Source organism: Psammomys obesus, unplaced genomic scaffold (genome assembly GCF_907164565.1).
Source record: "Psammomys obesus unplaced genomic scaffold, mPsaObe1.curated_primary_1811, whole genome shotgun sequence".
Taxonomy (NCBI): domain Eukaryota; kingdom Metazoa; phylum Chordata; class Mammalia; order Rodentia; family Muridae; genus Psammomys; species Psammomys obesus.
Genome location: NW_026591598.1, coordinates 3,977,690 through 3,989,212, shown reverse-complemented (window position 1 = coordinate 3,989,212; position 11,523 = coordinate 3,977,690). Strand labels below are relative to the sequence as shown.

At 54.8% G+C, this 11,523-nt stretch overlaps 2 protein-coding genes across 2 annotated transcripts in view; one reads left to right on the top strand and one right to left on the bottom strand.

The window, feature by feature from the left end:
- Positions 1 to 2,615: 2,615 nt before the first annotated feature.
- On the top strand, positions 2,616 to 3,958 carry LOC129679646 (ATP synthase F(0) complex subunit C1, mitochondrial-like). The gene is made up of 2 exons (XM_055610965.1): positions 2,616 to 2,709; positions 3,564 to 3,958. Exons 1-2 carry the CDS (start codon positions 2,616 to 2,618, stop codon positions 3,956 to 3,958), a joined length of 489 nt encoding a protein of 162 aa, XP_055466940.1.
- A 1,532-nt stretch (positions 3,959 to 5,490) lies between these two features.
- Positions 5,491 to 11,523, bottom strand: part of Epha10 (EPH receptor A10) — a 37,532-nt gene continuing 31,499 nt past the window's right edge. Inside the window, exons 9-17 of the mRNA XM_055611273.1 lie at positions 11,337 to 11,395; positions 11,114 to 11,239; positions 10,088 to 10,273; positions 9,655 to 9,716; positions 9,257 to 9,460; positions 8,835 to 8,984; positions 8,439 to 8,632; positions 7,927 to 8,082; positions 5,491 to 7,748 (exon numbers count right to left, since the gene is read on the bottom strand). Coding sequence (XP_055467248.1) covers positions 7,634 to 7,748; positions 7,927 to 8,082; positions 8,439 to 8,632; positions 8,835 to 8,984; positions 9,257 to 9,460; positions 9,655 to 9,716; positions 10,088 to 10,273; positions 11,114 to 11,239; positions 11,337 to 11,395 — 1,252 coding nt within the window. The 3' untranslated portion in view covers positions 5,491 to 7,633. The remainder of the gene's footprint in view (positions 7,749 to 7,926; positions 8,083 to 8,438; positions 8,633 to 8,834; positions 8,985 to 9,256; positions 9,461 to 9,654; positions 9,717 to 10,087; positions 10,274 to 11,113; positions 11,240 to 11,336; positions 11,396 to 11,523) is intronic.

Sequence of the window (11,523 nt, the reverse complement as noted above, 5' to 3'; positions counted from 1 at the left end):
TGGTAACTCAGCCAGGCATGTTCCCCACACTTTGTTCTAGCAGCTAAGGAGGATGTACTGAAAGGCATCAGAGTAAACCAGTTCGGAGCTTGGCAGAGAGGGACAGGGCACCTCCCATTATGCTTCTGTCTCATTTCACAGCCCTGGGGCTCAGGCAGTTCCCTGCCTTCCTCCAGCTCTCCACAGTGATGGCCTGCATAGAAAGGCTGGTGGTATAGGACTTTGGGAAAGAACGTGAGTCGTCGCTGGTTGCTGAGCATGCACTTTACAGAGAAGCTGCTGGTCAGTAGTGGGATTTGGAGGAGAGAAGTAACAGGCTACAGTTAACCCCACCTGATGCTTCCATCTCAGTGTTGAGCCTGCTGTCAGGGATCACATGGAATTCCACACTACCCAGAGCCAGGTTCTCATGCTGCCCTCCATTCCCACCATGGACAGAAGAAACTCAGCTGAACAAAATTCACAGTATACAGTAGGTGTTTCAACTACACTAGTCCTTCCTTCTAAGGAAGAGACTGGCTGGGAAGGTTGCGTTCCCTCATGCCAGGGTTTCAAAGCAAGGCTGGATAATGTCACAGGGACATCTTACTATCACACACAAACAAGTGCAGCCTCAGTGTTTGGGTTATTTTGGCAATAATTTTTGCTCCTCTGATTTTATTTTTATGTGAACAGATGTTTGCCTCTGTGTGTGTGTCTGCACCATGTCTGTGCAGTGCCCTCAGGTCCCCTAAGACCAGAGTTGCAGATAGTTGCCGGTGCAGGAAATTGAACCTGGTCCTCTAGGAGAGCAGCCAGTGCTCCTAGTCGATGAGTCATCTCTTCACTCCCTGAACAATGCATTTTAAAAAACGAGAACAGAACACAAAGATTGGTGGCCTCGAGAATAAGGCAGAGCAGCCTACACCGACCATCAGCCAGAGGCAAGTGCAGTTTCCTAGTTCAAAGCAGGGCCCCAGAGGTGACGTTTTCCCCTGACCTGCTTCATCTCTCTGGACAGTTTGTACCTGTACCAGAGCTGCTCAGGGTGGAAGGGCAGATGCACTGTGGTCCCTTAGAACCCCAGAGCACCTAAAAAAAAAAAAAAAGGTTTCTCTGAGTCCCTAGTATTTTGAGTAGCTTCCTGCTGGATAGACCCTACATGCTTTGCCTTGAGACTTAGGACACTGGGTCAGCCTATGAAGTAGTGTCTGTGAGAGCAGACATTAAGGCATTGTTCTCTGAAAGTCAGATACAACCATTCTCTCTCTGTAGGGAATGAATGGCCCATCTCCAATAATGATGGGGAACCACTATGCAAATGCAGGGTTTCCATCTCCAGGTGCTCCCAGGGCCGCCAAGCATCGCCGTGCATGCCCTCTAAATCTGCCTGCCTTTCTAGACAAGTGGTTGTTGGCCTACACCTAAAATTCAGTGTAACACACCCTCTGCAGGGCTGGGGCACTGGAGCTGGGAGGAGCCGGTCCAGAGCAGGAGTGGGGTGAGGACCACTCCCTCGCCTGCCGTCGGCCTGCATGTCAGGTACTCAGCCTTTCAGCCTCCACATCTGGTACACCTTGAGGTGGTCCCATAGCCTGGCAGCCCGGTAACACGTTAAGCTCTCCTTATAAAATCATGTCCCGCAAGCACCTGGAATTCCCAGCACCTTAGCCCTGGCCAATGACGTACGCTCACCCCGAAAGCCTCTACCACTCCCCAGAGGTTTAAATAACCTTTGTCAGTCCCCGTGTAAATGAGCTCCTCTTTTGTTTTTTCAAGACAGGGACTCTTTGTAGCCCTGGCAGTCCTGGACTTCCTTCGTAGACCAGGCTGGAGCCGCTCAAGAAAGCCTGCCTCCCTAGGGTTCTCGTGAGCTCACCTGCCATTTGAGGTGCCCATCACCCCCGGACAGGGGGAGTGGAGCCTGGACGGCAACACTCCAGAATCATAAGACAATTTGCTAGGTACGGTGGTACCTGCCTGTAATTCCAGAGTGTGAGGAGTGAAAGCGGGGGGGTATCAGAAGTTCAAGATCATCCTCAGGTACACAATATGAGGCCAGTGTGGGCTGTGTAATACAGTGTCTCAAAAAGTGACTTAGATGTGTGGCTTATAGAGGAGGAGGACTGAGCCCCGGCTGAACAGGTTCAGTCAGCATTGGGGCCCACCAGCATCTTCAGCTACCATCATCCCTGCGTTATCTATCAAACGTGCCCACAATACCCACACTTCATGCCTACAATCACTCATTGTGTGACACGATATGCCAAGAACCATCAAAATGGACACATTAAGAATACACCCCAAATGAACTGCAAAAGTCACTCAGTCGCAGAAAGCGGCAGCTAGCGTTCAAAAAGAAGGTGGGAAGGACTATAAGGAAACCACCCAGGGGTGGGGAAGCATAGTCAAAATTCAGAAACAAACTTGGTTTGGGTTCTGGGTTTTTCTTACCTAAAGCAGTCTCGATCACAATGTATCCCCCCGCCAGCTCTTAAGATGCTCAAAGTGTCTTGAGGTCATCTGTAACCCGTTTCTGATTCTCTCCATTGCCTCATGCACTTCGACTTAAATGGCGAAGGGGTAATGTAGTAACCCTTTGATAGGGAGTGTACCAGGTGAGGTCAGGAGGCGAGATGCAGTCCCCACTCCCTTGTCAAGCGCTGCTTAATGAGGGCAGTGAGCTCGCTATGCAGTTTCCCCTGGGAGTTGCCCCTGCTTTCCTCGTGGGTGTGATGGAGACTAAGCCAGGCCCAGCCTCCTGAGCCCACAGTGCCTAGAATCATGCCTCATTGTTTTTATAATTGGCTGTGCAGTAAGCAAGGAGATCTTAGCTTCCAGTGCTGGCCGCTAGTCTGGGGCACACTGACTGAACAGGAGGCAGCTTCCTAAAGCCAGATCAGGCTTACTGCCTAGGGAGGACCATTTTAACTCCCAGCCATACGCTTTATCTGCTTGGCATCTGACCTTGCTAGTAATAGCCCTACACTTCAGGAGCGCTTTGTGGGGACCACACACCTGGTCTGATCCCCCGATGCTGGCTGCAGACTTCTGGGGCAGCCCAACAGCAAAGCACCATGTGTCCGACTGCTCTTCTCGCCCAGGAAGAGTGGCTGGTTTGATAAAACTGGGGCCAGAAGAAAGAACTGCTTGAACCAGTAGCATCTGGCTTCTCCTGCAGATCTAATGGCCACAGGAATGCTCACCCCTGGCCTGCTCCTGTCGTGTGGGGAGCTGAGTGGGCTGCTCTGCCCTGTGAGGCAGGACTGTGGCCATCCAGCTCAACATGGGACTGGTAGGTCTAGGTCAAGGGGATGGGAAGCAGGTTGTCTTAGACACACCATATATTACTTGCTGGAGACTTGAACTGTGCACATTTCAGTGCCCCTGCAGTTGGGATGAGTCTCCCAACAAGATGGTGTCTATCACACACATTAAGTGGGGATGGTGTTTTTTCTTAGTGGTTCAACTTACACTCTGTCGTGTCTTGGACTCATGAATCCTGCTAGAGCAGGAAGAGTGCTGTGGGCTGATCAGGGGCTGCAGGGGAGTGGGAGTGCAGACCACTCCATTGAAAAATGCAGACCACCAAGGCACTCCAGTTCTGATCTGCTCCTGTACCAGGGGTCTAATCAGGCCTGTGTCTGCCTCTCTCCTGAGTCGACCAGAGGCCCCATCTAAACAGCCTTCCTGCAGCAGCTCCCCTCTCCAGGTGGCCAGACGGGAATTCCAGACCAGTGTTATTTCCCGGGACATTGACACGGCGGCCAAATTTATCGGTGCTGGGGCTGCCACAGTTGGTGTGCCTGGATCAGGGGCTGGCATTGGAACACTGTTTGGTAGCTTGATTATTGGCTATGCCAGGAACCCATCTCTCAAGCAGCAGCTCTTCTCCTATGCCATTCTGGGCTTCACTCTGTCTGAGGCCATGGGGCTCTTCTGTTTGATGGTCACCTTCCTCATCCTTTTCACCATGTGAGGCTCTATGGGTTCACCCAGCTGTCCCTGCTGCTTTGACTCCATGCCAGTCCTGGTGCTGGAGTGTGCTAAGCTTTAGCATTAAACAACAACGTTTCTCTAAAAAAAAAAAAAAAAAAATCATGCTAGCCAGGAATGGTGGTGCACACCTGTAATCCCAGCACTCAAGGAGGCAGAGGCAGGCAGATCTCTGTGAGTTCAAGGCCAGCTTGGTCTACAAAGTGAGTCCAGGACAGCCAAGGCTACACAGGAGAATCCTGTCTCAAAAAAAATCTTGCTAAGCAACATTCTCCAATCAGCCTTATCAATAAACTGTCTGTCCCTTGAATTAGAATCCAGTCAATTCTGAGCCCAGGGTGAAAGAAACAGTCACCATCCAAGCACTATTCTTGGCCTAGGCAGACAGCAAATTACCTTCTTCAAGATGCCTGTGAACTACAACAGTCTGAGCCAAGAGGCCCAGTGCTAAGCTGACCAAGAGAAATGGAAGCTTGAGTGACACCGGTGTGTCTGCATGCATGTGACTGTGCTGGGCCCTGCTCCAGCATGCCTCAGCTCACACCCCATCCACCCTGGTCACCATCATAGCTACTCCCATGTGACTTCTGCACCCCTAAAATTAAGGTCATTGTCAGAAGTTGGGTAATTCCCCCTTAGGCCCCAGTGTGGAAACCCTAACCTCAATAACTCGGAACATGACTGCATTTTCAGGTGGCATCTTTGCAGAAATGACTTAGTTCATATGAGGCTGTTGGGCTGGGCTGGCATGGACCAGATACAGAGAAACAGAAGATGGCCATGGTCAAACCCAAGGATGCTCGGCTCAGTCAGTAGGAGGAAGTGATACCTTGACTGTGGCCTTCCAGCCCCAGAGCTGTGTGATAATAAGCACCTGTGATGTCAATACCCAGTTACATGGCCTGGAAGAAGAATGGACTCACCAATGTCATCTCCCCTGTACCCCCGGCCCCACTCTGCATCTGATACCCCCACCAAAATTCACACTTCTTGTGATGGCTCAATGCTTTGGCCTCTCCTTTCTACCTCTCCTTGCGGTCTCGGCTCCTGTTACCCCTACATTCAGCTACCCTGTAATGCTGGAGCTTCTCCAGGACACCCCTCTTCTTCCTGGGCTTGCTGGGCGGACTCGCTCCTATGGTGACGCTAGAGGTCACATCTATGCTCCAAGGTCCATAATACCCACCCGTGTCCTGTGTCCTAGCAACTCACATGCACACCCCTAACCCAACTGGTTGTTTCCTGTCCCCAGCTCCACATATAAGCAGGTATCGCTTTCTCCAGCACACATACCTTCCTTTCTTGAATGGTGACACCAGTGTGTCCCATGTGCCCCTGGCCCTTGCCCAGTCCCATTTCCTGTGTCTTCACTAGACTGTGGCGTTCTTCATAGCAGAAACAGGTGATCCACACAGAAGGATCTCAGATGTACACCTACCCAGGTTCTGTGCACGGGATCTCCCCTCACAACTGCCCAGCACTTTAATAATGCCACACGGAAACACCATAGCACAGACAAGGCTTTATTACTTGGTCCTGTAATATTGAACCCAAGAAATAGAAAAACATCTCCGTAGGTCCTCCAAGGAGCCTCTACCCACAACCAGCCCCTCCCTCCCTAGGTGGGTGACAGGGCAATATGGGTTGCAGGTGACCTCCCTCTGTCCAGTGTGCAAGCCCCATATATAAAAATAGATCTGTGGAGGGTCCCCAGGGACCCAGAACCCTGTATCATGCTGGTGCCTGTGCAGGGCTGAGGCCTGGGCCCCCTCAGGATTCCTAGGACCTCACTCCTCATCAGAGGAGAGGTCTACCCTGGACACCGAAGTCCAGCCAACACAGCCAGGGACCCCTCTGCAAACAGCCAGGGAGGGGAGGAGTTTGACCTTGAGAATGACTGATGTGGCTGGAGATGGGGGACGAGGTTCTGGTCACCCAAGACAGGGCACTGGTCCCCATGAGCCTTGGAGGTTGGGCCAGTTTTCCCTGGAGGGAGGATGAAGGAAGAGCCTGCGGGGGTCGTATCAGTTCCCCAGTTCTGTCAAAGGTGGGTGCAGCATCCCCGTCTACCCCAGTATTCCCGCAGTCACTGAGCTGAGGCAGGTGCCCAGGGAGCAGAGAGCCAGGAATGGGGTAGGCTCTGAGGAGGGAAGAGCTGCTGCTGGCAGGTCAAGGCCAAAGGCACTGCTGGGAGTCACCGCCCCCCTACGGGGTACTCCCCAAAGATGCATCATGGCTTCCAGCCCCCCTCCTCCAGGCTCTCTGTTAAGAGATCCTTGCTTGGATTCTGAGCCTGCCGGTGACTCCATTCACCCTATGGAGAGAACACCCTCCCCCTCAAGGCCTTATTCAATTTGGACTTCATCTAAGAAGCCTTTCTGGACACCCCTCAACACACACATAGCGATAGTCCACCTGCCCCTTCTCCCGGTCCCCTCCCCCCAGGAGGGGGAAGCCCTTCCTTGTCTGAGCCCTCCAAAGATGCACTCTGTAGTCTGCCTTTCTCTCTCCACTCCCACCTGCTCTGTCTCAGCCCACGTCACCCCTCCTCACTACCACAGCAAAAACAGAGCAGGCAGCCATCAAGGGTGGCGTAGACAAACTGTCCAGATCCAGCACGCACCACCCTCCCAGGTAGGCCTTGGTCTCAAGACCTCACAGCTGCCAGGGCCCTTGCAGACAGGTCAGCTCAGCACAGCACTCCTTCAAGAGCGGTGTGCAACGCCCAGGGAGGCCCTCTAGGGAGGGAGCACGGTGAGCCAGTGTACCAAGAAAGACCACAAGGGGCTCACCCAGAGAGGGTTCACTGGGCTGTCCAAGGAAGAGAGCTGGTGCCGTGGAAGGGCAAGCTCTCTCCAGAGCCAGCCTTCTCCCTGGCTCAAGCTCTGAGACTGGAGGCCAGGGTTCAGACCAGCCTGTCAAACTCACTCCTTCCTCAGTCTCTTTCCCCTCCTCTCCACCTTCCAGAATGCAGAGCAAGCCCTCCCCATCAGTTCCAAAACCAATGAGACAGCGGGGCCCAGGGGAGCACCAGGACTTAAGTGTGACCTACTAGGAGGCTGGCCCTCATCCTGAACTGCCAACCCAAGGCAGGAAGCCCCCAGCTCTGGAGTCTCCGCCTGGGAGGGGGGGCAGGATTCAGTCCCTGAGGTCAGCACCATTTGCCTGCTAGGGCCTCGGCACCAGGGTTCAGAGAGATCTAGCCAAGGTGCAGGAAGTAAGGGACACTACCCAGTGGCCCAGGTTCCCATACTCAAGCGCTCAGGCAGCTGTGGTCCCTCTCATAAACAATGGGTCTCTCTCGGGGACCTTTACTGCCTGGCAGGCCAAAAGCTCTCTGAGGAAATGAGATGCCTGCCAATTAGGCCCAACCCCAGTGAGTGTGGAAGACCGAAGGGCCTGAGCAGAACTGAAGCTGTCTTTTCCCAACCAACTTTGCCCTTGACACCCTAACTGTCTTCCTACAGTTATCTCTGGGGTCCTCTCCAGGGATCTGAACCTCCTTTTAGGACCACTAGGTCAACAAGGTATTGAGAAGAAATATGAAATGGAGGGGACAACGCGGTACCAACCAGCTCAGGGCCCTCTAAGGGTACGAGAACACTCCTCCCACCCAAGAGGAGTGTAGCTTGCAAGTCCTTGGGCTGGGTTGAGCTGCTCACACCTGCACCTCCTGACCCTGTAGCTGCAGCCCTCGAGTCTGCAGGGCGCTGATCCCACTCAGGAGGGCTTCTCGATGCTCAGTGGAAGAGATGCCCAGGTTCCCCAGGTCCCTGCAAGAGGAACAGTCACATCCAACTGACCCAGTCCCTCTTCTACTCCTCCCATGGAAGCCAACCCCCTTCCTCCCCTTCTCTGGACAGGGAAAGGGCCAGAACCAGGATAGGTGGGCCCTTCCCATGCAGGTAGGGGCTCTCTTGGGTTCCCTCAATCCTGGCTTCTCAGACTCACTGGGCGGTCATCTCAGCCACAGCCTCCAGGCTCCCATAGCCTGCTGCAGAGAAGTTGTCCTTGTAGCGGCACAGGTCAAGGGCCTCTAGCCAGGCGCCCACAGAACCAAAAGAGGGGAAGGCAGAGAAGGTACGGTCCGCCAGGGGTGTGGGGGGCCTGGGGAGCAAAGAAGCCACAGCCGGAGCATGGCGCGAGACCCAGTCACTCTTGAGAAGCGGCTCAGGAAAGGGCAAGGGGGAAAGTGAGGCAACTATAGCCAGGGATTGACCGTGCCTCGCATGAACACACAAGGGAGGCCCTGGGGAAGAAGTGTCAGGATACTCAAGCAAGTGGAGAGCTGAGCCCACTAAAGGGCAAAATCCAGGACATGACTGCCAGGAGGTGAGCGTCACGCCTGAGCAGGTGGGACAGGGTGGCTGCTTGCAGTCAGGACTCGGGGGAGTGTTTACAGTCAGGGGTGATAGCGTGGTTGGTGGTTGACCGCTCTGGCTTGGGGCTTGGTGAGGATGTACCTGAGACATGTGGTCGCAGCACACTTGGGGAGTTCCGGCTCCTGCCCCATCTTGCTCAGAATGCTGTGGATCTGAGAGAACCTGGGCCGCTCACCGGGGTCCTTCTGCCAGCAGTCAAGCATGAGTCGGTGCAGTGGGGAGGGACAGTTCCTGGGGGGTGGCAGCCGGAAGCCATCCTCCACAGCCTTGATCACCTGAGTTCCAGAGATGGGGAGCAGACAGGATGCTTCAGATTGCCCAGTGTGTGCGCACGCGCACACACACACACACCACAACCACCACCACCCTCATCCCAAGGAGGACTTCAGACAGGATGGGAGTGAAAGAGATGTCTGAGGCTAAGAGGTCAAAGATTAATGTACAGAGGTCAGGGAGCTGGAGCCACAGGTCACTTACATCTTGTCCAGACATGTCCCAGTAGGGTCGTTCCCCAAAGGCCATCACCTCCCACATGACAATGCCAAAGCTCCATACGTCACTGGCAGAACTGAAGTGGCCAAACTGAAGTGTCTCTGGAGCTGCCCAGAGTGCTGGGCTCCTGCCACTCTATAGGCAGGTAAGCAGGGCAGGGCAGGGCAGGGCAGGAAAGCATTGTGTCACCAGCAGGCCACATCCAGGCAGGCCACCAGCACCTATAGCCAGTCCCCCACCTCTTCACATCTGAGGAAGCTGCCAGTTGACACCCAAGGGGAGGGACCAGGCAGGGAATGACCACCAGCAGCAGGGAAAGGGACAGAGCCAAGATACAGAGAGCATGGGGCTGCTGGGTGTGGCCAGTGGGAGAAGCAGCAGGTGCACCAGAGAAGGGAGCCCCTTACCATGGTGGTGTAGACCGCCTCTGCACGGTCCCGGGGACCCCGCCCAAAGCCAGAGATCTTACAGACGAGGCCACTGCTGACCAGTACCCGGCGGGCTGCCAGGCCTCGGTGAACATAGCCCATCTCCGACAGGTACTTCATGGCCGAGGCCAGCCCCGGCAGCAGAGCCATCAGCTGGGCAACCATCAGCTCCCCCTCATGATGCTGTGGAACGGGTGAGGGCAGAAGCCAGAGCTGAAGCCAGGAGGCCACTAAGTCCCTCTGGGATCGGTGTGCTGTGGGCATCAGGTCAGCCTGTCTAGTGGGAGCAATGGCAAACCCAAGCCCCCAAGAGAAAAGGGAAGGGCCCAGAAAACTAGGACATTGATCCTCTCCCACCCAGGGCTCTGACCACTCACCCTGAGGAAGTCATCAAGGGCTCCAAGGTTCATGTACTCAGTCACAATCATCAAGGGGTTTCCTGTTGTTGGGAGAGACACACTAAGTTGACGGCTCTGCCCTACGCACTCCCCTCCCCTGCTCCAGCTTCACCTCAGCCAAGACAGCTAGAAGCAAAGTCAAGTTTTCTAATCTTGCCACCCACCCAGTCCCACCCCCACCCACCAGAAGTCAGCTAAGAAAGATCATTCAAGGGGAAAGTGATCCACTCCCCAAAGGTCACTGCAAGTTGGAAAAGGTCATTCTGGGTCAGCATGGCCACTCCAGGAGAGGGGCCACCCTGAGACATAAGTGAAGGCCAGCTAAGGATGTGCCTGGGCCTATTCCACAGACCAGAAAGGGCAGCCCACCCAGTACCCGGCTAAGTACAGGGATGCGCAGTGCCAGGCCTACCTCGGGTGACAACGCCTTCCAGGCGCACAATGTGGCTGTGGTCAAACTGCCCCAGAGTGAGGGCCTCAGCCAGGAAGCTGAGCCTCTGTGAGTCCGAGCAACCATCCCTCAGAGTGTGTACGGCCACGGGCAGCCCCTGGCGACCAGGCAGCTGCAGGCAGCCACAGCACAGGTCCCCGAATCGCCCTGTGAAGAAAGGCACCTCAGACTCCTGCCAGCAAATCGGAGAGGCTGAACCAAGGAGAAGGTGGCTCTGGGTCACGGGGTTGTTTCCAGTTTCCTGTGGGAAGCTCCAGAGGTAAAATCTCAGCACCCTGAGTACATGCATTGTAACCTTGGGCTTCATCTCTTCCTTTCCTCTTGGCCTTGGTTTCCTTCTCCACGACACACAAAGAGAGTAATTTTGCATGTACCTGCCCACCCGAGGTTCTTTAAACCTAGCAAAGCCATCTATTCTGCCCTACAGCTCCTTCCTGGCTTCTTGTGTGGTTCCTTGTACGCCTGGTTTCTTGGAACACAAGCAAGGCCCTGCCCTGATCCTGGGGAGTTCCCACAGCAGTCTTTTAGGTGAGAAACTGAGGCTCAGATGAGAAGAGGATGAACCTCTAGTCACTCAGCTGGTCCATGGTCAGACTTCAGGTGTGTCTGGACCACAGCTTACTGTAAAGACCTCTCCTTGCTGTCCCAGAAAAGCCTGGGACTAAACTGAGTGCCTCTCGGACAGGACACTATCCAGAAAAGATGCTGAACGCAGGTGTCCCACAGTGGCTTAGGGAACAGATGTGAGAGGGCAGAGCCACAGCCACCTCTGGTAGATGATAGGCATTCCGGGAAGGGGTACCCAAGGTGCAGAGGCAGGGCCTCTTGCCAGGGGGTGAGGACTTGGGGTTGGGGGGAAGTTGGCTGAAAAAGAGCAGGGATAGCAGAGATGCGGGGCTTTCCCCAGTGGGTGTTGCCTGGTGGGCGGGGTTTATCCAGTGGGCGGAGCTCCCTGGCGAATCCAGGCTTCTAGGGTCCAGAGCTTGCCTGCTCCCAAGCTCTTCTCCAGGGTGACGCTTTTGGCGTCTAGCTCCTTGGCGAATAGATGCACCGCCTGCAGAGGGTCCCCGCAGCTTTGGGGGTCCAGAAACGTGCGGCGTGTCGGGACTTTGACTGAGAACATAGGGAGAGAAAGACAGCCTGAGGAAACGGGCCTCACTGCTGGGAAGGGGCCAAAGACAGAGGTATGTGGCGGGCACAGACGACTCACAGTGGAAATAGAGTTCCTCCTCGTCGTGGGCGTCCCCACCTCCTTTGCCATCGCAGGGCCTGTGGGGACGCAGAGGCACCCTTTCACCAGGCGACCCCAGCCCTTCCCACTTCACCAGCGCCCAGGGCAGCACCTCTTGGTCCCTTGAGAAAGAAAAGCTCTGTGCCCTTTCTGGGGAAGGACTTTC

Coding starts and splice junctions, on each gene's coding strand:
- LOC129679646 (XM_055610965.1), top strand. CDS start 2,616: ATGCAGTCCCCACTCCCTTGTCAAGCGCTGCTTAATGAGGGCAGTGAG. Junction 2,710..3,563: donor TGCCCCTGCTTTCCTCGTGG/GTGTGATGGAGA, acceptor TGAAAAATGCAG/ACCACCAAGGCACTCCAGTT.